Source organism: Anolis sagrei, chromosome 6 (assembly GCF_037176765.1).
Source record: "Anolis sagrei isolate rAnoSag1 chromosome 6, rAnoSag1.mat, whole genome shotgun sequence".
In the NCBI taxonomy this organism is placed as follows: domain Eukaryota; kingdom Metazoa; phylum Chordata; class Lepidosauria; order Squamata; family Dactyloidae; genus Anolis; species Anolis sagrei.
Genome location: NC_090026.1, coordinates 120,021,724 through 120,046,784, shown reverse-complemented (window position 1 = coordinate 120,046,784; position 25,061 = coordinate 120,021,724). Strand labels below are relative to the sequence as shown.

The 25,061-nt window shown below is 42.1% G+C and overlaps 1 protein-coding gene across 1 annotated transcript in view; it reads right to left on the bottom strand.

Annotated features, from left to right (window-relative positions):
* CNPY1 (canopy FGF signaling regulator 1) overlaps positions 1-25,061 on the bottom strand; it is a 65,500-nt gene that overhangs the window by 24,047 nt on the left and 16,392 nt on the right. The window contains exon 3 of the mRNA XM_067469517.1: positions 13,774-13,889. Within this exon, the coding sequence (XP_067325618.1) occupies positions 13,774-13,889 (116 nt within the window). The remainder of the gene's footprint in view (positions 1-13,773; positions 13,890-25,061) is intronic.

Here is a 25,061-nt window from a genome sequence, read left to right as displayed (position 1 = left end):
CAAATAATTTCCATGATGTAATAGCACACTGTTTATTTAATCTACATTTTGTTTTCATGTTATGCACAACTAAGAAACATGAACAATATGCTTACAGTATATTGTCTGGGAACGTATACATCTGGGACTTTGCATGGAAGCCTCAGATAACAGCGAATCTATTGAAATTAAAGGTCCCTGGCCTGAGAGTGCCACAGAGTCATACTGGAAGACCTAGAAAATGCCTAGAGAGACCATATTTTTGTCAGAACTGGATAAATGGAACAGCAGGCTTGTTTACAGAGATACAGGGGTTGTACTGTATTGGAAAAGCCTGATGAATAAATATGTTGTGCAAAAACAGTACTAATGAGGATGGCATGAGGGGAGGGAATCTTCAGATGTGGACTTTGGAAATGATCACTCTTAAGAAAAAAATTGGCAACTGGGCTTTGCACGTGCACATGTATGCATGCATGCGCATGAAGAGTTTTGGGGAACAATTGAATATTGAATGTAAAGTTTTTAATTATTTAATATGTATTAATTTTAATTTTAGGAACCCCCAGTGGTGCAGTGGGTTAAACCTCTGAGCTGCTAAACTTGCTGACCAAAAGGTTAGAGGTTTGAATCTCGGGAGCGGGGTGAGCTCCCACTGTTAGGCCCAGCTTTTACCAACCAAGCAGTTGGGAAACATGCAAATGTGAGATCAATAGGTACCTCTTTAGCGGAAAGGTAACGTTGCTCCATGCAGTCATACTAACCACATGACCTTGGAGGCGTCTACGGACAACACTGTTTGGCTTAGAAACGGAGATGAGCACCACCCTCCAGAGTTGGACACGACTAGACTTAATGTCAGGGGAAACCTTTACATTTACCTTTAATTTTAATTTAATTTTAATATTATTGGAATTGTATGTTGCTCTAAGGCAGGGGTCCTCAAACTTTTTAAATAGAGGGCCAGATCACAGTCCCTCAAACTGTTGGAGAGCCTAATTATAATTTGAAAAAAATGAATGAATTCCTATGCACACTGCACATATCTTATTTGTAGTGCAAAAAAACCCCACTTAAAAACAATACAGTAATTAAAATGAAGAACAATTTAAACAAATATAAACTTATTAGTATTTCAGTGGGAAGTGTAGTCCTGCTTTTGGGTGATGAGATAGGAATGTTGTTGCTGTTGTGCGCTTTCAAGTAGTTTCAGACTTAGGTTGACCCTGAGCAAGGGCCAGGTAAATGACCTTGGAGGGCCGTATCCAGCCCCCGGGCCTTAGTTTGAGGACCCCTGCTCTAAGGGACTGAATAATTGCCTATATGTCAGCCCCCTTCAGGGTTGAGAAAAGTAGGGTAGAAATAGGGTAAATAAATAAATAAATAAATAAATAAACAAATTGGAATCTGGGTGACCTGGAGCAGGTCACATACTCCTAGCTTTAGAACACTCCATGACAGTGTCCTAGGTCTCCATAGGTATGAAATTACTTGCAGGCACACAACAACAATGGTAAAAAGCATTTCAAAACAGTATAGTCTTAATCACAGTACACTCTTACATGCCCTTTCCTTAAATATCTTCAGTCCCCAAATTTATTTATTTATTTATTTACTGTATTTGTATATTGCCTTTCTCAGCCTATTGGCGACTCAAGGCGGTTTCCAACAAAACAGTATACATAATATCATAGTACAAATTAGACATTAAAGCAACATAAAACACAACAAGCAATAAAAACAACATAATCAGCGTCTCCTTATTGTCAAGCATTGTCCAGTTCCATCGTCAAATTGTCAGATTTCCTATATCAGTTATCTATATCCATTACTCCATATTTGTGAATGCTTGCTCAAATAGCCATGTTTTAACTTGCTTCTGAAACGTTAAGAGGGAGGGAGCAGATCTAATTTCTCTAGGGAGGGTGTTCCATAGCCAAGGGGCCACCACTGAGAAGGCCCTGTCTCTCGTCCCTGCCAAACATACCTGTGACGAAGGCGGGGCCGAGAGCAGTGCCTCCCCGGACGATCTCAAGGTGCTTGATGGTTCATAAGGGGAGATACATTCAGACAGGTAAGTTGGGCCAGAACCGTTTAGGGCTTTATAGGCCAAGGCCAGCACTTTGAATTGGGCCCAGTAGCAAACCGGCAGCCAGTGGAACTGACGCAACAGGAGGGTTGTATGCTCCCTGACAGCCGCTCCTGTTAGCAATCTGGCTGCCATTCATTGGACTAATTGAAGCTTCCAGACTGTCTTCAAAGGCAACCCCACGTAGAGCGTGTTGCAGTAGTCTATACGGGATGAAACCAGAGCGTGTACTACCGTGGCCAAGTCAGACTTCCCAAGGTACGGGCACAGCTGGCGCACAAGCTTTAATTGTGCAAATGCTCCCCTGGTCACCACCGAAACCCAAAGCTTGTCAGAATAATGAAGGAGAGACATTCTAGCTTCTCTAGGAAGGGAGTTCTAGATCTTAGAAACAGCCACTAAAAAAAGTTCCAGTGGTATGATGCTAGAGTTGTTTTTTGTGTATTCCGATCATTGCATAGCAGGCAGCAATGCCTCTGGCTCACTTGTTTCTACTGCTTGTGCAACCCTGAAGTCAGATGCTACCTTGGTCCAAACTCCTAGTAAGCAGAACCAACCACCAGAGCAAATCACTCACATAATTCTGGCTTCTATATATTTTTAATTTCATTTTTTAAAGCAGGCCTGTTGATATTTGAGGTAGATTCTCCTCCCTTCCATGTAAACAAACAATTGCTCAATTCACTTTCAAAAGAAATACGAACTGGTAACCTTCTCTGTTTTTTTCTCTTTGAGGTAATTTAACCTTGTGGAGAAATAAATACGGCAAACAGATTCCACGCAGACTTATCAGCCCTCACTTAAGAGAGGCAAAGGGGATTATCACCACAGCTGTCAGGAAAGGCAGCCTTGTTATACAACCGTTACAGGTACCAAAGGTCGTGTTCCTATCGTGGCCTTTGGGGACTGGGCACATCTCTCCAAAGAGTTCAGTCCTTTGCAGAAATAAACAGAGTCGAATGATTGATTTAAGCACTGAAAACAACTTCATGGTGAGGAGAGCTAGAGAAAATGCCGGAGAAAGAACACCAGTAATTGATCCATTCCTTCATCTCTGCTGAGAGGGGGCTGGGCATATATTTGCCCCATGTCTAGAATGATTCCAATGGTATTTGCCTTAGTAGTACCACTGTTTCCAAATTAACTTGAATCGGACCTCATTGCACAAGAGAATGAATCCACTTTAGATCCGGTTTCTGCCTCCTGCAGAATTCTGGGGTTTGTAGTTTTGTGAGGCTGTTAAACTACAAATCCCAGAAATCTGCATGAGGCAGCAAGCAGATTTAAACTGGTTTCATTCTCTAGTGGGACCTCATCACACTCGAGAATTAATTTGGTAAAGGGGGTTGAACTACAATTGTCTCTGCATGCCATCAAGTTGGCTGTCGACCTATGGCAACCCTATGAATTTTGTAGGGTTTTCTTTGGCAAGCAGGCCCGTAGCCAGGATTTCGTTTCGGGGGGGGGGGGGCTGATTTTTCTCAGGGAGGGGGTTTCGGGGGGGGGGCTGAGTTTCGGGGGGGGGGGTGAGTCTGAGTGAAAGAAGGTCTAGCCTAGCAAACCTTTTGTATCATTACCCCAATACCCCCATGCATATGGGATATATTGAGTATGGTGATCAGATCATGATATGAATGAACATAACAGTTTAAATAATGCACCAGTAAGGCCTTTTCGCGAACCACCATGAGAATTTCGGGGGGGGGGCCTGAAGCCCCTCAAGCCCCCCCCCCCCCCCCCCGGCTACATGCCTGTTGGCAAGGAATACTCTGAAATACAATCTACAGCACCTGCATTAATTGTATTGATTAGACATTCCCCCACCCAGGTACTAATCATGGCTGACACTGCTTAGCTTCCAAGATCAGAAAGGATCTGGCATCTTTATGGTGTACCTCAGGCATGGACAAACTTTGGTTCTCCAGGTGTTTTGGACTTCCAACTCCCACCATTCCTAACAGCCTTAGGCTCTTTCCTTTCCCCCCTCTGCCACTTAAGCATGGGTTATGCAAATTCCAGCTACATGGTACCACCTCTTTGTTAGAGAGGTTCTCAGTGAACTTGCTGAATAGGAGGAAGTGGCCAAAGAGCTGTGCATTAGAGAACGCCAAGGAGAGGCAATGGCTCTGTGTGGCCTCCCAGATAGTGTAGAGTGGCCACTCCAAGCTAGGCATTCCCCATTCTGTATCTTTGCATTTCATTTTTTTTCTGCCTAAGTGTAGTATCTTGCTTTTGTCTCCGTTGAACTTCATTTTGTTGGTTCTGGCCAATCATCTCTCTAACCCAGCGGTTCTCAACCTGGGGGTTGCGACCCCTCGGGGGGGTCGTTCGGCCATTTTCTGGGGGTTGCAAAGCCGCATTGCCTGGCCATGCTCCCTCCAAAATGGCGGCCGACCCCGTGAGCCACTAGCACTCCCGTGCGCGAAGCCATCCGCCTGTCCCTCATCTCCTTCTGATGGCAGAAGGAGGCGAGGGACAGGCGAGTGGCTCCATGGGTGGCTATCCTGCCTTTTCACCATATTTAGGCAATACCCCAATCTTTATATGGTAGAGTAGGCCAAGCGGAGATTCAGTCTTTTGCTGAACTTCAGGAGAGAGTTATTAGGCTTCCTTTTTAAAAAAAACAAAACCCAAATCTTGGTACAGTCATTATTTCCTCCTCTTCTTTTACATCTTTCATTTCATTCTTAGAGACCCAACCAGAAAGATAAGTGGAAACAAAGCATCTTACATTTTAAAGGTATCTATTGCATCATAAGGAGAAGGAGAGAAGGCAACCCTTTTTTTCCCCTCACCCATGGTCTTTGCCTCTTTTTCTGCCAAAAAATAAAAAGGTTACTGCTTCACAAAGCGCAATCTGACACAATTAGCTACTGGTAGATAAAAACAAAGGGCTACTTTAAGCTGCTTTCCCAGATGAAGGAAACTTTCATCTCTGAGTCCAGAGAATAGACAAGGAAGGAGATCTTTCTTTTTTGTTGTTGACTTTGGATCCTTCCACACAACCCTATATCCTAGAATATCAAGGCAGAAAATCCTGCTCTCTCTGCATTGAACTGGGTTATCTGAGTCCATACTGCCATATATTCCAGTTTAAAGCAGATAATGTGGGATTTTATTCAGCTGTGTGGAAGGGGCCTTAGGGAGGAGATTTGTATAACAGACTACTAAAGTGACCAGTAAAGGGGTCCTTGAGCAAATCAAGTGTGAACAGTCCCTAGATGCCAAAATGAACAAACTGGGGCTATCATAATTTGGCCATGTCTCACTTGCTAAAGTGGGAGGAAGTAGGAAAAGACCACATTATAGACTCAATCAAGAAAGCTACAACCAGGCCCGTAGCCAGGATTTCGATTCGGGGGGGGGGGGGGGGGCTGAGTTTGTTTCAGGGGGGGCTGAGTCTGAGTGAAAGAGGGTCTACCCTAGCAAACCTTTTGTATCATTACCCCAATACCCCCATGCATATGGGATACATTGAGTATGGTGATCAGATCATGATAGAATAAACATAACAGTTTAAATAATGCATCAGTAAGGCCTTTTCGCGAACCACCATGAGAATTTCGGGGGGGGGGGGGGGCTGAAGCCCCTCAAGGCCCCCCCCCCCAGCTACATGCCTGGCTACAACCCTTTTGGAAAATGGCATTCATAACCTTTTGGGAAAACAAAGAATCTCCACAAGCCTTTGAAAGCATGACCCTTTTGGAGATTAACTGGCATTCACACTATTTTGAATAATCATAACCTTTTGGAAAGGCATGACATTGTTAGAGATTGTAACCTTTTGTAAAGTATGATCTTCCTGAGAAGAGCTAAAAACAGAGTAATTTTTTCTCTTTGGTGGTATATATCCACATGTACTTGTGCAAGGCAATTTGGTTTCCAGCTGTTAGACTGACAACCTAGTTGTCTCTGATCTGCTAAGAACAGAGATATGCCAATACACAAAAACAGCAGAGCTTCAGAAGTGTTCTTTTCAGCTGCCCAAAAACATACAATAGATTGGTTTTAAATCATGTTCTCAAGAGACAAAAATAAGTAGTCTTTGTTAAAAGTAACATAGTTGGTTTATTTACAAACTTCATGTATTCAGAATGCAGGTGCATTGCTTATCAAGCCATTTACAGATAGGATTTGAAGTACTCTGTGCAGATAACACAGGGCATCTTTCTTAGAATCTTAACAGTCCAAAGTCTAAAGCATCTGTATTGTCGAAGGCTTTCATGGCCGGAGTCAATGGGTTGTTGTAGGGTTTTTTGAGCTATATGGCCATGGTCTAGAGGCATTATCTCCTGATGTTTCACCTGCATCTATGGCAAGCATCCTCAGAGGTATGCTTGCCATAGGTACCTCTGAGGATGCTTGCCATAGATGCAGGTGAAACATCAGGAGAGAATGCCTCTAGACCATGGCCATATAGCCTGAAAAAACCTACAACAACCCTCTAAAGCATCTCTCTGTCCTGAGAGTCTAATGGCATCTATACATTCGGAAACTCTAATGGCATGTCTATATTCTAAAATGGAGTCTGCGATCTGAATAGTCCCAGATCTGATCACATGGTTTGTAGTCCCTCCCATGACAAAAAGCTAAGGAAAAACTGCATACCAATACACACTTATACAATACAGTAAGCAATCTGAATTAAATACATAACAAATAACTAGTATAGGAGGCTTGTAGAAGGTTACTATTTCCAACAAACTCTGGATTTGTAGGGCCTGAACAGGGATATTTATGACAGATGTTTTGGAGGCCTTTCACTTATAGGGTTGCCATATGTTGACCTTGCCTACTACTACAGCAACAAAAGGTCAAATGTACAGAATCTGTCTAAATACAGAACATCAGTTGATGGAACCATCCTACAGAAAATGTGCTTCACAACACCAAATATTGTACTCACTATTCGTGGTACCTACCAACACATATTCACACATTACAGGAGAGTGCAAGCCTGAGACATTTGGGACTGCCAAGAGACCATGGCCAGGTCTATAGAAGGAACTACAAAAAAAATACTGTAAAAATACAGTATGACCTCCTTATCTGTGGATATAATATCCATGGTTCCACTTATCTACACTCCAAAAAACATTTGTGAAAATCTCTAAATTCTTGAGTTATATTCTACAATAACTTCCAGACCAAGTATTGACAAAATACAGGATTCGTTATTGTCGACAGTTTCTGTTATTTACAGGTATGTGTGTGTCTTGGAAGGTATTCCCCCTGGATATAGAGGGTCTATTGTATTGCAACATTTCTGCTACAAGATAAAGAAATTGATTTGCCTGGTCATTCCAAAAATGCTGAACCCTTTGGGAAGCCTATACAAGATAATGTGGATGGTAAAGTTTGAAACGACAAGGGGATTTTGCATATCCCCTTGGATCCAAATGTTCATTATCCTTAATAAAGACCTGGATTCAAATGTATCTGATCTGCAATTGTTTGTGCCTGAACACCTCCTATGGGGATACAGTTTTACAAATTAGGAAAGTTAAGCAACTTCCAGTGTCTCCAGAAATACAAAATATGCTATTTGTAACAATTCAAATGGAATTAATTTCTGCTGGTTTTGTTTGGTATCTCATTACAGTCAGGTGCTGTCATGTGTGTCTGTTTTGTGTTGGTCTATTTTGGGGGGAAACTGCTTTTGGTTGTGATGAATCAGCAGCTCATGATTTCCCTGTTAATTATTCCTTCCCAGTTAATAAAAGCATGAAACAATGCAGGATCGTATTCTTAGCCAAAGGAAGCACTATTGCTGAAGATTTGAGCAACATGCCTTCAAAAACAGTACCAGTAATTTTTCCTCATAGCTGTAAGCTGGTAGCAAAACTTGCAAAGATTACATTTTTGGACCACAACTTCCCAAATTCCCCAGGGATACTGGGGGAGCTTCAGTTAAAAAAACAAAAACAAAACCTTTTCAATGTCTGATGGCTTGAATAAGCTGAACATGAAAAAGAAAGGTCTTTTCACCACTAGTGGGAAGCACTGGCCATCCATTTGCAACTTCACCCTGAATATCAAGTGAAGTCCTTTGGTATATGCTGCATGAGATGAATATTGGTATTATGCCTTGATATGCAATGAGGTTGGACGAGGGATGTGCAAGAAACATACTTTGGTGGGCTTTTAGTGTAGAGGTTTCCCAGTTCGAAGACTAGGAGATGTATGCATATAATGCCTACAATTTGGAAAACAGAATCATAGAATTGGAGGAGACCTCATGGGCCATCCAGTCCAACCCCCTGCAAAGAAGCAGGGAAATTGCATTCAAAGCACCCCCGACAGATGGCCATCTAGCCTCTGTTTAAAAGCTTCCAAAGAAGGAGCCTCCACCACACTCCAGGGTAGAGAGTTCCGCTGCCGAACAGCTCTCACAGTCGGAAAGTTCTTCCTAACGGTCAGGTGGAATCGCCTTTCTTGGAGTTTGGAGCCATTGTTCAGCATCCTAGTCTCCAGGGCAACAGAAAACAAGGTTGCTCCCTCCTCCCTATGATTTCCTCTCACACATTTATACATGGCTATCATGTCTCATCTTAGCCTTTTCTTCTTCAGGCTAAACATTCCCAGCTCTTTAAGTTGCTTCCTCAGAGGGCTTGTTCTCCAGACCCTTGATCATTTTAGTCACTCTCCTCTGGACAGATTCCAGCTTGTCAATATCTCTCTTCAATTGTGGTGCCCAGAATTGGACACAATATTCCAGGTGTGGTCTAACCAAGGCAGAATAGAGGGGCAGCATGCATAAAGATACACATTCCTCAAAATAGATGAAAAAGGTCAGATTGTATCTTCTAATTAAGAGGAAACAATGAACAGAAGAGAGCTTAGAACAGACATAGGGTGAGGGAAAGGGGGAAGCTTTCTCAACCTGGGGGTTGGGACCTCGGGCGGTCATGAGGGGGTCACCAAAAACCATCAGAAAATACAGTATTTTATGTTGGTCATGGGAGTTCTGTGTGGGAAGTCTGGCCCAACTCTATCCCTAGTGGGGTTCAGAATGCTATTTGATTGTAGGAGAACTATAAATCTCAGCAACTACAACTCCCATATGTCAAGTCTATTTTACCCAAGCTCCACCAGTGTTCACATTTGGGCATACTGAGTATTTGTGCCAAGTTTGGTCCAGATCCATCATTGTTTGAGTCCACAATGCTCTCTGGATGTAGGTGAACGACAACTTCAAAACTTAAGGTCAGTGCCCACCAAACCCTTCCATTATTTTCTGTTGGTCATGGGAGTTCTGTGTGTCAAGTTTGGTTCAATTCCATCATTGGTGGAGTTCAGAATGCTCATTGATTGTAGGTAAACTATAAATCCCAGCAACTACAACTCCCAAATGACCAAATTATTGATTTGGTCATTTGGGAGTTGTAGTTGCTGGGATTTATAGTTTACCTACAATCAATGAGCATTCTGAACTCCACCAATGATGGAATTGAACCAAACTTGACACACAGAACTCCCATGACCAACAGAAAATAATGGAAGGGTTTGGTGGGGGCCCCCACAACCCCAACAGTATTCAAACTTGGGCGTATTGGGTATTTGTGCCAAATTTGGTCCAGCGAATGAAACATCCTACATATTAGATATTTACATTATGATTCATAAGAGTTGTGAAGTAGCAATGAAAATAATTTTATGGTTGGTGGTCTCTACAACATGAGGAACTGTATTAAGGGGTTGTGGCATTACGAATGTTGAGAACCACTGAATTAAAGCATAATTCCTTATGTGAACTGAGAAGAGTTGATGGGCAAGGATTTCGATCCCTGTGTCTGCACCAGAGTTTGGGAAAGTAGTTTTTGTGGAATACATTCCCCATAATGCCTGGGAATTTGAAGACCTTGGACATTTTATTTTTAGGGAATTTAACTCTCAAAGTCCTTTACCTAGAGTCCTCTAGCTATGAAAGTTGGGGATTCTGGGAGCTCTAGTCCAAAAAGGTAATTGGCCCCAAGATCTGCTCTGGAGAAGCACTGACAGTCGGAGACTTCAGAACTCAGGCCAGATAGATAATCAGTCTAACCTGCTAAAAGACATCTTCCTCCTGTCATGAATTCTGAATCTCAAGTTGACAATCATACATGTCACGTTGGCTGATGTGCCTGGATTGGCAGAAGGTAGATTTGTCAAGCTGCTGACATATTCCACTCTCATAAATGTAGACACTGTACAACTTGAAGCATAGTGCCAGAAGGCACTGCTCATTTTAAAAAGCTGCTGTTCGCCCTCTCCTGTAAGTACAGCTTCATTCTTGTCTTTGAGTTCCATCACCTCTGTAATGTCTTGGCTTGTCTTCATGAGGCAATTCTATTTGGACAGTAGAAACATGAGCCAGTAATTTGTCAAAAGAAATGTAGTGGGTAGATAGAAACAGAGCTTGGAAGAGTTGCTATTCTGGACTGAAAGGCCCAGGATCCCCTCATTGGCTATAATCACCATACTGGCTGGGATGTCCTGGGTGACATAGTAAAAAAGGACCTCTTCCAAAGTCTGGTTAGATTTGTCTCATGTAAATTGTGAGCTTTGCAAGTCATTTCCTTTAAAAACTAAAGCCCCCTTTCTAATTTAGTTCTTTTAGGTATTTTTACATCTTGGACTTTATGGGATGTCACAACTGTCCCATAAAGAGTTTTTTCAAATGGGTTGCAAAGCACACAATTAGGATTTTCCTTCCCTCACTCCTCCATGTTGCAGTTCCATGCTTTATGACTAACTCTACATTCCTCCTTGTTTGGAGTAAGGATAGTTTGCCAATCCTAATTTAAAAAACTCTGAAGCTAAGTACTAAGGCCCCTTCCACAGTGTGGACTCAGATAATCCAGTTCAAAGCAGATATTGTGGATTATTTACCTTGATATTCTGGGTTATATGGCTGTGTGGAAGAGCCCTACGTGAGTTAGGCTGACCCTCTTCCTCTTCCATTTTCTTTTTTTCTCATGAGGACAAGTAAAAGGTAAAGGTAAGGGTTTCCTCTTGGCATTAAGTCTAAGCCTCCTGACCACTGCTTCTCCTCCTTCTCCTCCTTCCTGCTGAGCAGAGCCATTCCATGTGGCACCTGGAAGTGGGGGTGACTTAGTGTCTTCGTTTTTAGGCCTGTTCCTGGGGTTATTTGGAGTTCTGATTCAGAAAATTGCATTGGATAGACCACATCAGTTCTAGATTATTAAATATGGTTTTCTGTGGGTGAGCGATGGCGATGACTGGATGGGATATGTTCTATATCAGAAACTAGAGCTGATGTGGTTTATCCAATGCAATTTTCTGAATCAGCACCCCAAATAACCAAACCAAAACTAAAGTTGATCAAAAACTGATTGATAACCCTTTTGGTACCAATGTTGGAGAGTGGTCCCTGGTCAAAGCAGTCCCTGGTCAAAAAAAGGTTGGAAACCACTGATCTAGCTGCTTTTAGCAATGCCTGAACTGCATAAGGTGCTGAACCCCACCTCCAAAATACACCCAACTTACTGAATTGCCTGAACATTAAAACTGGAGAGCTGGTAGCCCTATGAATGAGTAACTGTTATTACTGTTGAATTGTTACAAACAGCCCTTGAAGACTGTGGCTTCCTTGACAGAGTCAATCCACATGTGATCCTTCTGTTTGGAATTTTTTTCCAAGAATTACCCATTTTTAAGGGAGAAAGGGAGAAGCGTGCCAAGAGGAAGGTGCATCAAGTCAACCCCGACCGAGACCGCCTTCCACCTGGAAACCAATGTCCACACTGCAGAAGAAGATGCAGAGCAAGAATAGGGCTCCACAACCACATACAGACCCACAAGAATGTTGGAAGACAATCATCCTCGGAAAACGAGGGATCGCCTAAGTAAGTAAACCCATTTTTAAGTCATCCATAATATCTCATAATATGTCCAGTGTATGATAGCCTATTCTCCACCCAACCCATCATATCAGTATCAATATCTTTCTATAGCAGGAATCCTCTTTCTGATTTGTGGTAACTAGAAATTATATCAGTATAGTATTTATTATGTTGCATGAGGGTATCAAGTACCTCATTGTATAATACAATCACCTGGGTCACAGAAATATATTCACATTGTTGCCCAGCTGTCGCAACCCTGCATGACATCTCTCATTATGAACAGTCCCTCACTGTTCTCATTGTCAGCCAGTCGGGATTCAAGTCAATGCAGATTTAAACAACAAATAATACAGGGATAATCCAGAAATCATAGTCAATAGCTCATTCAAAAGGTCCTCACCAAAACATCCAAGAATATGCGTAATCCAAAGCCAAGGTCCAAAATAGGATAAGGCACACGAAGAGCTCCAAGCTGTTGCAAATTCCAAAGTTGCACCCAACAAAGACCAAACCCAAGCTGCCACTCTTTATGCCCCATAGCACAAGTGCTCTCACCTGTTGGCCCTTCTCTGTGCCAGCCGGGTGGATCTACGCAGCTGAGGCCACAGTTGTAGTCTTTTTGGGATGCTTACCTATGCCTCATTGCTCTTCTGATCCTGAGTTAACTCAGGACTCCCACTTGCCTGAGACACTTGGTCCTGCACTGCAGGAGTAGCTTCCTCAGTGTCAGGCTGCAGCTGTTGTTGTTCCCTGCTTGTTACTGACTCAGATGCTGGCCCTGGAAGCCCTTCATCTTCGTCCATATTGCAGACCCTGACACCAGCTTCCTCTAGCTTTTTTTTCAGGAGAGAAGGATAAGTGACATAAATTCTTTCCTATGGACCTCCCTCAAATACACTGAACCCCACAAAACATCTATAGCAGTGGTTCTCAACCTGTGGGTCCCCAGATGTTTTTGGCCTTCAGAAATCCTAATAGCTGGTCAACTGGCTGGGATTGCTGGGAGTTGTAGGCCAAAACACCTGGAGACCCACAGGTTGAGAACCACTGCCTAGCATCTAAGAATGCTGGGCAAGCTTAGCATCAAATAGGTTCTTGCCTTCAGCATTTTTCTTAATCTCCTTCTCTACAAAGGAGTGCAATACATTGGAATAACCTTGCTACGTGTGCAGGACTTGCTGGATCAGTAATACATAGTCTAGAAACATCTGCCATCATGGAGATTCTTGCATGAAGAGGAATTCACTTTCTGCCAGCTCCTGCTTCTGCACTCCCCTCCCTACTCCTGCCATTTCCAACTCTCTGGTTACTGAAGTACATATAATTGGGGCAACTTGTCCTGCAGTTACCTACCTTTATGCCTTTGGAAATTCCCAGTCCCTTGCACATTTATTTCAAGTCTCAAACCAACATCCTTTCAGCTGAATAAATTAAATAAATTGCCCCATGACATGACACAACATTGCCAGTTCAAGTCCATGATCCACATGAGTGGGGGGGGGGGGGATGGCCAGATCCCATCTCCTTCTTTTATGTTCTCTCCCTTGGTGGCTTGGATGCTTCTGACTGGCTTCTCCTTAACACCATCTGGCAACAGAACAATAACTCCATTCTCAACGTTGAAAAAGCCCCCTCCAAAAATAAAAAAGGTCCCAGGAATGGAGGAAAAATACCTCAATTTCAAGCTTACAGATTACTTTGGGTCCCAGAGGAAAGAGAAGCAATTTAGTGGCTGCTGGCCTTACCAAGGAAAAGGTTAGAAGATTAAGAGACCAACTGCTGTTTGGATAAGTGGCTGGTAATTGCACAAGCCAGCAATTATGGGCGGCCATGTCTCCCTCTCCCTCTTGCGCTTACCTTTTTCTTCCCTCGTGTGCCGTCAGGGTTGATGCGATAGGTCCCCGAATTCACAGTCCTCTTTGGACCGATTTTCTTGATGTCATAGGCCAGTTCATCTGCAAGGGCCTTACACGCTATCATGAGACAAGGAAAGGAAAAGAAAACACACCGATATCAAAAAAGAAAGGGAAAAGATACATCACTTTCCAAGAAATCACACAATAAAACATATTGATTTTTGTATTGCAACAGGTATTGGGGGTTGCAGATATTTTGTGGAAGAGATATAGATAGTCTGCTTAGTCTATGGTAGTATTTGTTAGTTTTACAGACTAACTGGTATTTAAAGATATATCTAGAGCAGGCATGGACAAACTTGGGCCCTCCAGGTGTTTTGGCCCTCCAGGTGTTTTGTAACAGCTGGTAGGTTGTTAGGAATTGTGGGAGTTGAAGTCCAAAACACCTGGAGAGCCCAAGTTTGCCCATGTCCAATCTAGTGCTTATTTCTTACTGCTGAAACTCAGGTGGAAGCACCCTTTACATATGGAATACAAGAACAGAGGTGTTAGGAAAGCATTTTCAGTTAGAGCTTAGAAAAGTTACTTTCCCAAGCTTTGTCTTTAATTCTAAAAAAAAATAGAGTGAGTTGGATCTGCACTACTGCAGGCCTAAAGGATGTGTGACCCCTCAAAAGCAACATACCCCAGACCGTAATGGTAGTAGGTTAGTTTAACCCAAGGAATCTGATGGCAAAGCCAAAGTGCCGTATTCCCTGGTGGCTTCCATTTCAGTGGGACAGTGAATGCATTCCAGGTTTCAAATGGCCTTAAATAGGCTGTTCTCTTTCACCAAGATCTCCACCCTCATCAAAAAGAGGTTACTAGAAAGGGATTATAAACAACTGCTGAGCTTGGCCAATATATCCTGTTCGCCTGTGAAAATGACAATCCCATTCACACAGGGAAACCCAGGATTTTATATTGTAGCACTCACTAACCCCTCATACAGGAGAGCCTACATGCTGGCTAGATATAATATTATGCCATCTCTGCTCCATAGAGGAAGACTCAAGGGTCTATCGAGTGATAAGAGGGTTTGCCCTGTAGCAAGTGGACATATCCTTCCGCATATCCTTCCGCACTGTCCACTTTACCAGGAAATAAGATTGAGCTTACTACTACAAGTTATAGATTCTTTGAAAAACCATACTGACCAAGGCAAAGTAAATATGCCATTGCCTTCCAGTGGCAAGGTTCTTGAACCAAGTCTGTAAATGCAACGTGTAGCAAATGTGAAGTTTCCTTTTCTATAATTTATATTGGATTTTATATTGTCTTGCTATATATGCCAATAAATTGGATTGGAGCTGAACCTACTGTTTGGAAGAAAGTTCAGGACCTTGGATAGCATACTTACAGCCTAATTAAAAACCTGCAGTGGATATATTGTTCCACTGACATGGGAGACATAAACTATCTCAGTTGGAAACATGTGGTCATCTCTATAGCTGATATTTTGCTATAGTATAGCAAAATAGTGGCAAGAAATAGATGTTACAGTTCATAGCCTGGCTTAACAACAACAACAACAACTTTATTTTTGTACCCCACCTCCATCTCCCCAAAGGGACTCAAGGAGGTCTTATTTTGTATTGTATTGTGTGTTTATTTTATGCGTTGTTTTAGGCACATTGTGCCACATGTAAGCCTCCTTGAGTCCTTTGGGGAGATGGAGGTGGGGTTGTTGTTGTTGTTGTTGTTGTTGTTGTTGTTGTTGTTGTAAGTGAACTGAAATCCTGTCCGTGGTTTTTCTGTTAAGAGCAATGACAGAATAAGTGAACCTGGAGCACTTCTGGAAACTGATACTACAGCTTATTATATACATTTCGTAGGTCCTTCCGAACCCTATGACATGATCTAGACCTTGAGTATTTCATTATCTGAACTTTGCATTGTCCCAGCTCTCTGCTTACATATATTTTTAACAATGATCAGCAGTTCAGATGATCACCAGGGATTCAATAAACCAATTTTGGTTCTCATCTAGAACAAGAAAAAAACATGGTTTTCAAGTAAGTAGCTCAAAACCCCAGATCTTGTGGGCTGCTTTTGTCTTTCTGAGTTACAACCTGCTCAGGCATTCATCTTTGTTGTTGTTGTTGTTCATTCGTTCAGTCGTCTCCGACTCTTTGTGACCTCATGGACCAGCCCACGCCAGAGCTCCCTGTCGGCCGTCACCACCCCCAGCTCCTTCAAGGTCAGTCCAGTCACTTCAAGGATGCCATCCATCCATCTTGCCCTTGGTCGGCCCCTCTTCCTCTTTGTAATATGACCCAATTAATGTTTTCATCTTTGTAATATGACCCAATTAATGTTTTCATTATCATCAACCACTGTAGTCCTGATCTGTGCTAAATCCTTTATCCAATTGGCCTTAAAGAACAACATGTGGATTGGGATGTGGCTCGTGGTAAAGGATTACAAGGCAAAACAGGCATTGTGTCTTTCTTTATTGGTGTGGTGTGCGATCAGTAAAGATCACAACATATAATTTGTTTCTATGCACACACACACACATATAGTTCATTCCAAAGAGTTTTGAACACATTGTGATAAATGTTTAGATAGATACACAATCAGGAGCCCCCGGTGGTGGCAGTTCAAATCTGGGGACCAGGGTGAGCTCCCACAGTTAGCCCCAGCTGTGGTGTGCAATCAGTAAAGACAACAACATATAATTTGTTTCTATGTACACACACACACATAGTTCAATCCAAAGGGTTTTGAACACATTGTGATAAATATTTAGATAGATACACTATCAGGAGCCCCTGGTGGTGGCGGTTCAAATCTGGGGACCAGGGTGAGCTCCCACAGTTAGCCCCAGCTTCTGCCAACCTAGCAGTTTGAAAACATGCAAATGTGAAATCAATAGGTACCACTGAGCTTCTGAATTTGTTGAGCAAAAGGTCGGCAGTTCGAATGCGGGGAGCAGGGTGAGCTCCCGTTGTTAGCCCCAGCTTCTACCAACCTAGTAATTTGAAAGCATGCAAATGTGAGTAGATCAATAGTTGTTAAACTTGCTGACCAAAAGGTCGGGGGTTCAAATATGGAGAGTGGGGTGAGCTCCTGCTGTTAGTCCCAGCTTCTGCCAATCTAGCATGGAGCATTTTTACTTTCCTGCCGAAGCAGTACCTATTAATCTACAACCTAGCAGTTCAAAAACATGCAAATGTGAGTAGATCAATAGATATCGCTTTGGCAGGAAGGTAATGGCGCTCCATGCAGTCATGCTGGCCACATGACTTTTGAGGTGTCTATGGACAACACTGGCTCTTTGGCTTAGAACACCACCCCCCAGAGTCGGACACGACTAGTCTTAATATCAAGAGGGAAACCTTTACCTTTTAGATACACAATCACAATAAATGATATCATTTGGCACATGGTCTGTATACCAAAATTTATTCACAGTTATTTATGGTCTACAAGCTCAAGTACGGAAATATTAGTAGCTGTTCGTGTGACATGCAGTTTCATGTTAATCTCTTTTATGTTGTAAAATAGGAATCATTGTACTATTAACTGGTTCAAGTAGCAGACAATAGGCTTACATAATCCCCAAACATCTCTTTGCCTGAGTTTCCCCCTCCCTGTCTCCATATTAATATAAATTATTGTAATTATGCTTTTAAGCACGATTAGTATTTGCAAAATTTTAGAAATAGGAGGAACAGGCTTCTCATTAATATGCAAGTCTGTTCTCAAAAAGGCTGATTTATACATTAAATGTAAGTCAATACTTCTTGAAAGTTGGTCCCAAAGAATTTATCTCCTGAATTACAAAAGGAACTAAATGGATATCAATTAGTTTCCAGCCACAATATAAGGCAATATCTTTTTTAACCTTCAGAGCCCTTAATTAAACAATGTTTGGAGTGTCCATAGAAAAGTATTGCACCTCCATGTGCTTAAGGATAAACAAAAGGGGACACAATTTCCTCAGCTTTTGAAAGAAAAACTAGTTTTTAGACACAAAATGCTTGTATGAAAATAAAAAAAATATCCCATTGGGTTAAAATGTTAAAAGAAACAGGAATAAAAGGTAAAGGTTTCCCCTTGACATTAAGTCTAGTCATGTCTGACTCCAGGGAGGGGTGCTCATATATCCATTTCTAAGCCAAAGAGCCAGTGTTGTCCATAGACACCTAAAAGGTCATGTGGCTGGCATGACTGAATGGAGAACTGTTACCTTCCTGCAGAAGTGGTACTTATTGACCTACTCACATTTGCATGTTTTCAAACTGCAAGGTTGGCAGAAGCTGGGGCTAACAGCGGGAGCTCACCCTGCTCCCCGGATTCGAACCTCTGACTTTTGGTCAGCAAGTTCAGCAGCTCAGAGGTTTAACCAGCTGCGCCACCAGGGGCTACTGGAGGAATAAATTAAGAGGAAATAAATTATTTCCTGTAAGAGGAATACATTATCATAAAATTTTAAATATGTTTTAATGGTTTTTAACTGGGAATTTTTAAAATACTGTTTATATTTAATCCTGATTTAATGTTTGCATATTTGTATGTTGATGTTTTTAAGCGAAGCTGCTTTGAGTCTCCTTTGGGAGAGATAAATATAATAATAATAATAATAATAATAATAATAATAATAATAACAGAATCTGTGCTTCTGTGAGAAATCCAGTATCAAGGCTATCGCCAATTGTTGCAAAGGTTGATGTTAAGAGGTACAGAATCTCTTCATCATGTCTGAGGTGGATGAGCTCCCTCTATCAGCTCCAGCTCCTCATGCAGGGACATGAGAGAAGCCTCCCACAAGGATGATAAAAACATCAAATCATCCAGGCATCCCCTGGGCAACGTCCTTGCAGACAGCCAATTCTCTCACACCAGGAGTCACTCCTGACACACCAAAAAAAAAAAATCTTATTTAAACCAAAAACCTAAATCAAGAGGGCAAGCCTAAATAATTTCTAGCACTTCAAACTGGGTGAGATTCAGCATAGCTTCAACTGTAACCTAGGGCCCTTCCAGACAGCCATATAGCCCAGAATATCATGGGGAAAAAAATCCCACAATATCTGCTGGGTTATCTGAGTACACACTACCATATATTCCATTTCAAAGCAGATAATGTGGGATTTTATTTAGCTGTGTGGAAGGGGCCCTTGTGTCAGTGAAGCTAAGCACTAATGAATACCAGATGCTTAAGCAGCTGAGAGGGAAAAGGAAAGAGCCCAAGGCTGTTAGGAATTGTGGGAGTTGAAGTCCAAAACACCTGGAGGGCCCAAGTTTGTCCATGTCTGTATAAAGTATATTTTAGAGTAGTAGTTATTGAGCTATGGGTCTAAAGATGTTTTGGCCTTCAACTCCCAGAATCCCGAAGGCCAAAACGTCTGGGGACCCACAGGTTGAGAACCACAGGTTGAAGAACCGGGCAAAACCACCTCTGAGTATCCCTTGCTTGTGAAATTCATGGGGTCGTCATAAGTCAACATGCAACCAGAAGACACAGATATATATGCACACACAAAAGAGGACAAATGCTGGTGGTTTGAGAATAAAATTCAAGGCATCTTCCATACTACCCTCCTCTCCACCTTCAGGGTTCCTTGGAATTGGAGCTTCAGGATGTATCCCAGGCTCAAGATTCCATAGGGCCTGGCCTTGGGGAAAACATGGGTCAGGGGTTCAGCCTGTGCACCATTGCCCACCTCTGGCCAACGGCGAGAACTACAACATGACAGGCTGTCCCTGCAGACAACACAGCAATAAGGGAAAGAGTCCATAAAAGACACGTCAGACACCTTACCATGTCTCTTAAAATGATACCTGTCCTGGCTGTTTGGTCTGAAAAATAACTCATTATCTGACAATTCTCATAAACTACATGTCCCAACAAGCTTTTGAATATTTCTTGTTTAGACTACCTCTACTGGCCATGATGGTTGGAGTATTCTGGGTATTGCAACCCTTAAAAAGACATGGCTCCTTCACCTGACTTCTGTGGATCAAGCTCCTCTTAAAGGGACAAAGGCAGCAGGCTAGACAGATTTTTCTCCTTCCTTTCCACCCAAACTTTAAAATCTGATTCCTAGCAATTTGACTACAAATGTCTCAAGACAGTTTTCCTCCATGCTCCAAGAAATAAGAAGGCTCTCTTGATGGCTCATTAGGAGCGTAGCATGCTCGGGATCTCAATAATTGAAGGAACACATTTCCCTCTCTAAAAGGGAACCCACTGAAAAGGCAGAATCATACTTTCCCGTTAATCATGTTTTTAAGGGAGATGGGATGAAGGAAGGGCCTCTCCTACAGATCACAGGGCCAAAACACATCCTTCAACTGTCTAGGTTTGACACAGACAATCCTGAGTAATACTCTGCCATTCCACTTGGACTGATTGATAACTGGCAAATAGAGAGAGAAAACGTGGAGGCAGTGACAGACTTTATATTTCTAGATGCAAAGATGACTACAGACGCAGATTGCAGCCAGGAAATCACAAGACATTTACTTCTTGGGAGGAGAGCAATGACCAACATCGATAAGAGTAGAGACATCACACTGGCAACGAAGATCCGCATAGTTAAAGGAATGGTATTCCCCATAGTAACCTATGGATGTGAGAGCTGGACCATAAGGAAGACTGATCGAAGGAAGATAGATGCTTTTGAACTGTGGTGCTGGAGGAAAATTCTGAGAGTGCTTTGGACCACGAGAAGATCCAACCAATCGATACTTTGGGAAATAAAGCCTGGCTGCTCATTGGAGGGAAGGATATTAGAGGCAAAGATTAAGTACTTTGGCCACATCATGAGAAGACAGGAAATCTTGGAGAAGGTAACGATGTTGGGAAAATGGAAGGAAAAGAAGAGGTGCTGATCAAGGGCAAGATGGATGGATGGATGGTATCCTTGAAGTGACTGGTTGACTATGAAGGAGCTGGGGGTGGCCATGGCCAACAGGGAGCTCTGGCATGGTCCATGAGTTCACGAAGAGTCAGATGCGTGACTGAACAAATAAACAACAACAATCCCACTTGGGGCGCTTCCAGACAGCACTTAAATTTGTGCCATAGTGGGCTTTTAAAGGAAAGATTGGAGGGGTGGGGGGTGGGGAGAGAAAATGGAAGAACTCATATATAGCCAAAGGTTCACTAATAGTTTGGAACCAATAAAATGCTAAATAGTGCATATGTCCTACAATCTGTTTAAAAGGTGAAGCAATGTTCATTGAGGCTTTTGGGGAAAAAAATCCACTCTCTACCTTTTTGGTCAGAAAAAGGCCACACAATCTGGAGCCACTTGTGGCTTCTGTAGACACACTTCCCCTTCCCTTGTAGACGGTTAGTATCTTGCTCTGCCATCTTTGCTGCAGGCACTCGCACCCAATGCAAATACATTAATTGGACAATTCCACCTGGATGTGATGAAAGAAGAGGGGGACTTTTTTTTTTCCTGGAATGGAAAGAAGGATTTTGTTCCCTGTCTAGTTAGAGATCTGGCATCTTTCAAAGGGGAATACCATCTGTTCCAATGCAAACACCTTTCCCGACATCATCATAGAAGAAACTGATTTCCCAGTAAAGTGTCAAAAGACAACAAAGGCTGTTCCAACAGAGCTCATCTGTTTTTCAGGGGGAGGGAATGGGGGAAGCTTTGGCTGAGAAGGCATTGGCTGTTCCAGCCTGGACTGTTCCGTTTGGCTAATCAAATTTTCCAATGAGTCAGATCTGCAATCAGAACCCATTTTTTTTTTTATCAAATCACAGGTTGGAATTTTATGGTTTAAAACAAATGTCGGCAGCAACTCCATTTGCAAGATCTAAAGTTGACTTCCACCTGCCCAACTTAGATTGGCCCTCCCTATATTTTTTTATAGTGTGTTTATATACTCTTCAAATGAAAATGGGCATATGGCCAAACCACACTGGAGCGTAGTCAAGATGGCAAAAGCTGTTAATGATTCTATGGTAAATTTCCACCAGAGGTTGACCACAGAGTTGTGAGGGAGGAGCTATAGACTTTTAGAGGGAATGCAAGATACTCCACTTAGGCAGAAAAAATGAAATGCAAAGATACAGAATGGGGGATGCCTTGCCTGAATAAATAGAAGTTTAGTGTCTAGATCCAGGGAAGTTATGCTACTCTTCTATTCCACCTTGATTAGGCCACACCTGGAATCACACTGTGTCCAATTCTGGCCACCACAATTGAAGGGAGATGATTACAAGCTGGAATGTGTCCAGAGGAAGGTGACTAAAATGATCAAGGGTCTGGAGAACAAGCCCTATGAGGAGCTGGGCTGGGCATGTTTAGCCTGCAGAAGAAAAGGCTCAGAGGAGACATGATGAGAGCCATGTATAAATATGTGAGGGGAAGTCATAGGGAGGAGGGGGCAAGCTTGTTTTCTGCTGCCCCGGAAGTTAGGATGCAATGGAGCAATTACTTCAAACTACAGGAAAGGAGATTACACCTGAACATGAAGAACTTCCTAACTGTGAGAGCTGTTCAGCAGTGGAACTCTCTTCCCCAGAGTGTGGTGGAGATTCCTTATTTGAAGGCTTTTAAATAGAGACTACACGGCCATCTGCTGGGGGTTCTTTGAGTGTGATTTTCCTACTTCTTGGCAGGGGATTGGACTGGCTGGCCCAAGAGGTCTCTTCCAACTCTATGATTCTATGAATGCCCCTCTAGGAATGTCTTGGTTCTCCATCACAACTCAATGTGGAAGCTGACCATAAATTCACACTGGGGGACCTAAAGATTTTTAAAGAAGTGTTATCCCAGCTTTCAAAATAGTATATTTTTTAGTAGTAGTTTTCCCACTTCTGTGGGAGTCCTTTGCAAATTTCGGCATAGGCAAACTTTGGTCCTTCAGGTGTTTTGGACTTCAACTCCCACTATTAGAGCAAGCATGGGCAAATTTCAGCCCTCCTGGTGTTTTGGACTTCAACTCCCACTATTCCTAACAGGCTACTGGCTGTTAGGAATAGTGGGAGTTGAAGTCCAAAACACCCGAAGGGCTGAAATTTGCCCATGCCTGCTCTAACCTCATTGAATGTGGTAGACTGACTATATGGATATCATTTTGTAATAGAAACACAAGAAGAAAGCTGCCAATTATGCTTCTCTGTGGAAAGCCTTTTAATTTCTACACCCCTGAGAAGACATGTTCCCATTTCATTGCCAGTCTTGTCATTCCCAATTTTTATTGTCAAAGCAGAGAACATTATGAGGTTTTTCCCCCCATTTTAGCAAAAAAGGTAATCCAGGGGTATCCAAACTTTTTGCAAAGAGGATCAGATTTGGTGAGGTGAAAACATGTGGGGCATGACCATTCAGCCTGATATTTCTTGAATCATTAACATTAAATTCAAATTAACTATTTTATAAAATTTCTAGCTAAACCTGACCATGCTTCACTGTGGCTCAGTCTGTTTTCTGCTTCCCTGGAGACTAGGACGCGGAACAATGGCTTCAAACGACAAGAGAGGAGATTCCATCTGAACATGAGGAAGAACTTCCTGACTGTGAGAGCCGTTCAGCAGTGGAACTCTCTGCCCCGGAGTGTGGTGGAGGCTCCTTCTTTGGAAGCTTTTAAACAAAGGCTGGATGGCCATCTGTCAGGGGTGATTTGAATGCAATATTCCTGCTTCTTGGCAGGGGGTTGGACTGGATGGCCCATGAGGTCTCTTCCAACTCTTTGATTCTATGATTCTATGAATGAGATAGTAAATAAAATTGTTGAGAACATAGATTCACCGAGAAATCTTTCAGTTCAATACCCTGTCTTGCATTGCTATGTCTATGTGGAATGAAAGAAAAGGCAAGAAAAATATTTTTTTTTACATAAATATTTTTTTTATTGTAAAGCTAGTGGAATGACTATAGTTTGGTTTCTCTGTTTTCTGCATAAATATAAGGATCTGTCAGTTTACTGACTGGAGCATGAGATGTATAAGTGCCCATCCGAGAAGCAATTGTTTCTAAAATTCAAACCACACACTTGCAAACCACACACAGCAAAAGCAAGGCATACTGGAAATTGAAGATCTTCGTACTTGAATGCCATGTTAGTTGGAATGAGTGGTATACCAATAGCATCCAAACACAGCTCAGCTTTCATTTCTTGTACTGCTGAAGTGAAATGACAGCTGTTCTGTGATTGGTGGGTATTATACTGCTGAGGTGAAAGGAAAGTTGTGCTTTGATTGGTTGTTATTTCTTCTGCTGCTGTGGTAAAATGAAAGCTGCTCAGTGAGTGGTTGTTATTTGTTTTACTGCTGAGGTAAATGGTAAGTTGCACAGCAATTGGTTGCTAGAGCTCAGCTTTCATTTCTTATACTGCTGAGGTAAAATGAAAGCTAGGCTGTGAGTGGTTGCTTTGGCCATCACAGGTTCCACTTTGTCTATTCCCTGACTGATAGTTTTACGCTAAATACGCACGTGTATTCGAATGCAGCGTTGTGTCTAAATTTCATTTTACTATAAAACACATGAGTATTGGAATGCAATGTTGTGTTGAAATGCCAAATCAATCGACCAACTACGTTTTGAGTTTTGCAAGCACAAACATATGCAGGCTGAGATATTATATATAAAGATTATTGCAAATTGCATACTTTTCATTTTTTTCACGCAGAACACAAATAAATCACTCTGCCATTCATATTTGAAAACCACATAAAATGAATAAAAAGTCTGTCTGGAAAAAAATGCGGGAAGATTAAATATATATCTAGGTTTATTTGAAGATTTACATATTATTCACTGTTAAATGCTCAATGTAAACTTCTAAATTAAAAACATATTAAGAGGAAAATAACACTAACAGTTGTCTAATTTTTTTTTGTCGTGTCAGGAGCGACACGCTTCTGATGTGAGAGAATTGGCCGTCTGCAAGAACTTTGCCCAGGGGACGCCCGGATGATTTGATGTTTTATCATCCTTGTGGGAGGCTTCTCTCATGTCCCTGCATGAGGAGCTGGAGCTGATAGAGGGAGCTCATCCGCCTTTCCCTGGATTTGAACCTGCAACCTGTTGGTCCTGCCGGCACAGGGGTTTAACCCACTGCGCCACCTAATTCAGAAATACAAAAACGAATCCATGTATCACTCATTCTTTCATTTTTCAAAAAATAAAAATGTTATTGATTTTGAATAAATATAAAAAATTGTGTTTTTCATTATTTTAATTTTAGATTCGGATCAAAAATAGGAAATAGAAAAACAAGCTGACAGACTAAATTTGATGTTAATATTTAGTTTGTTAGGTTTATGAGACTTGG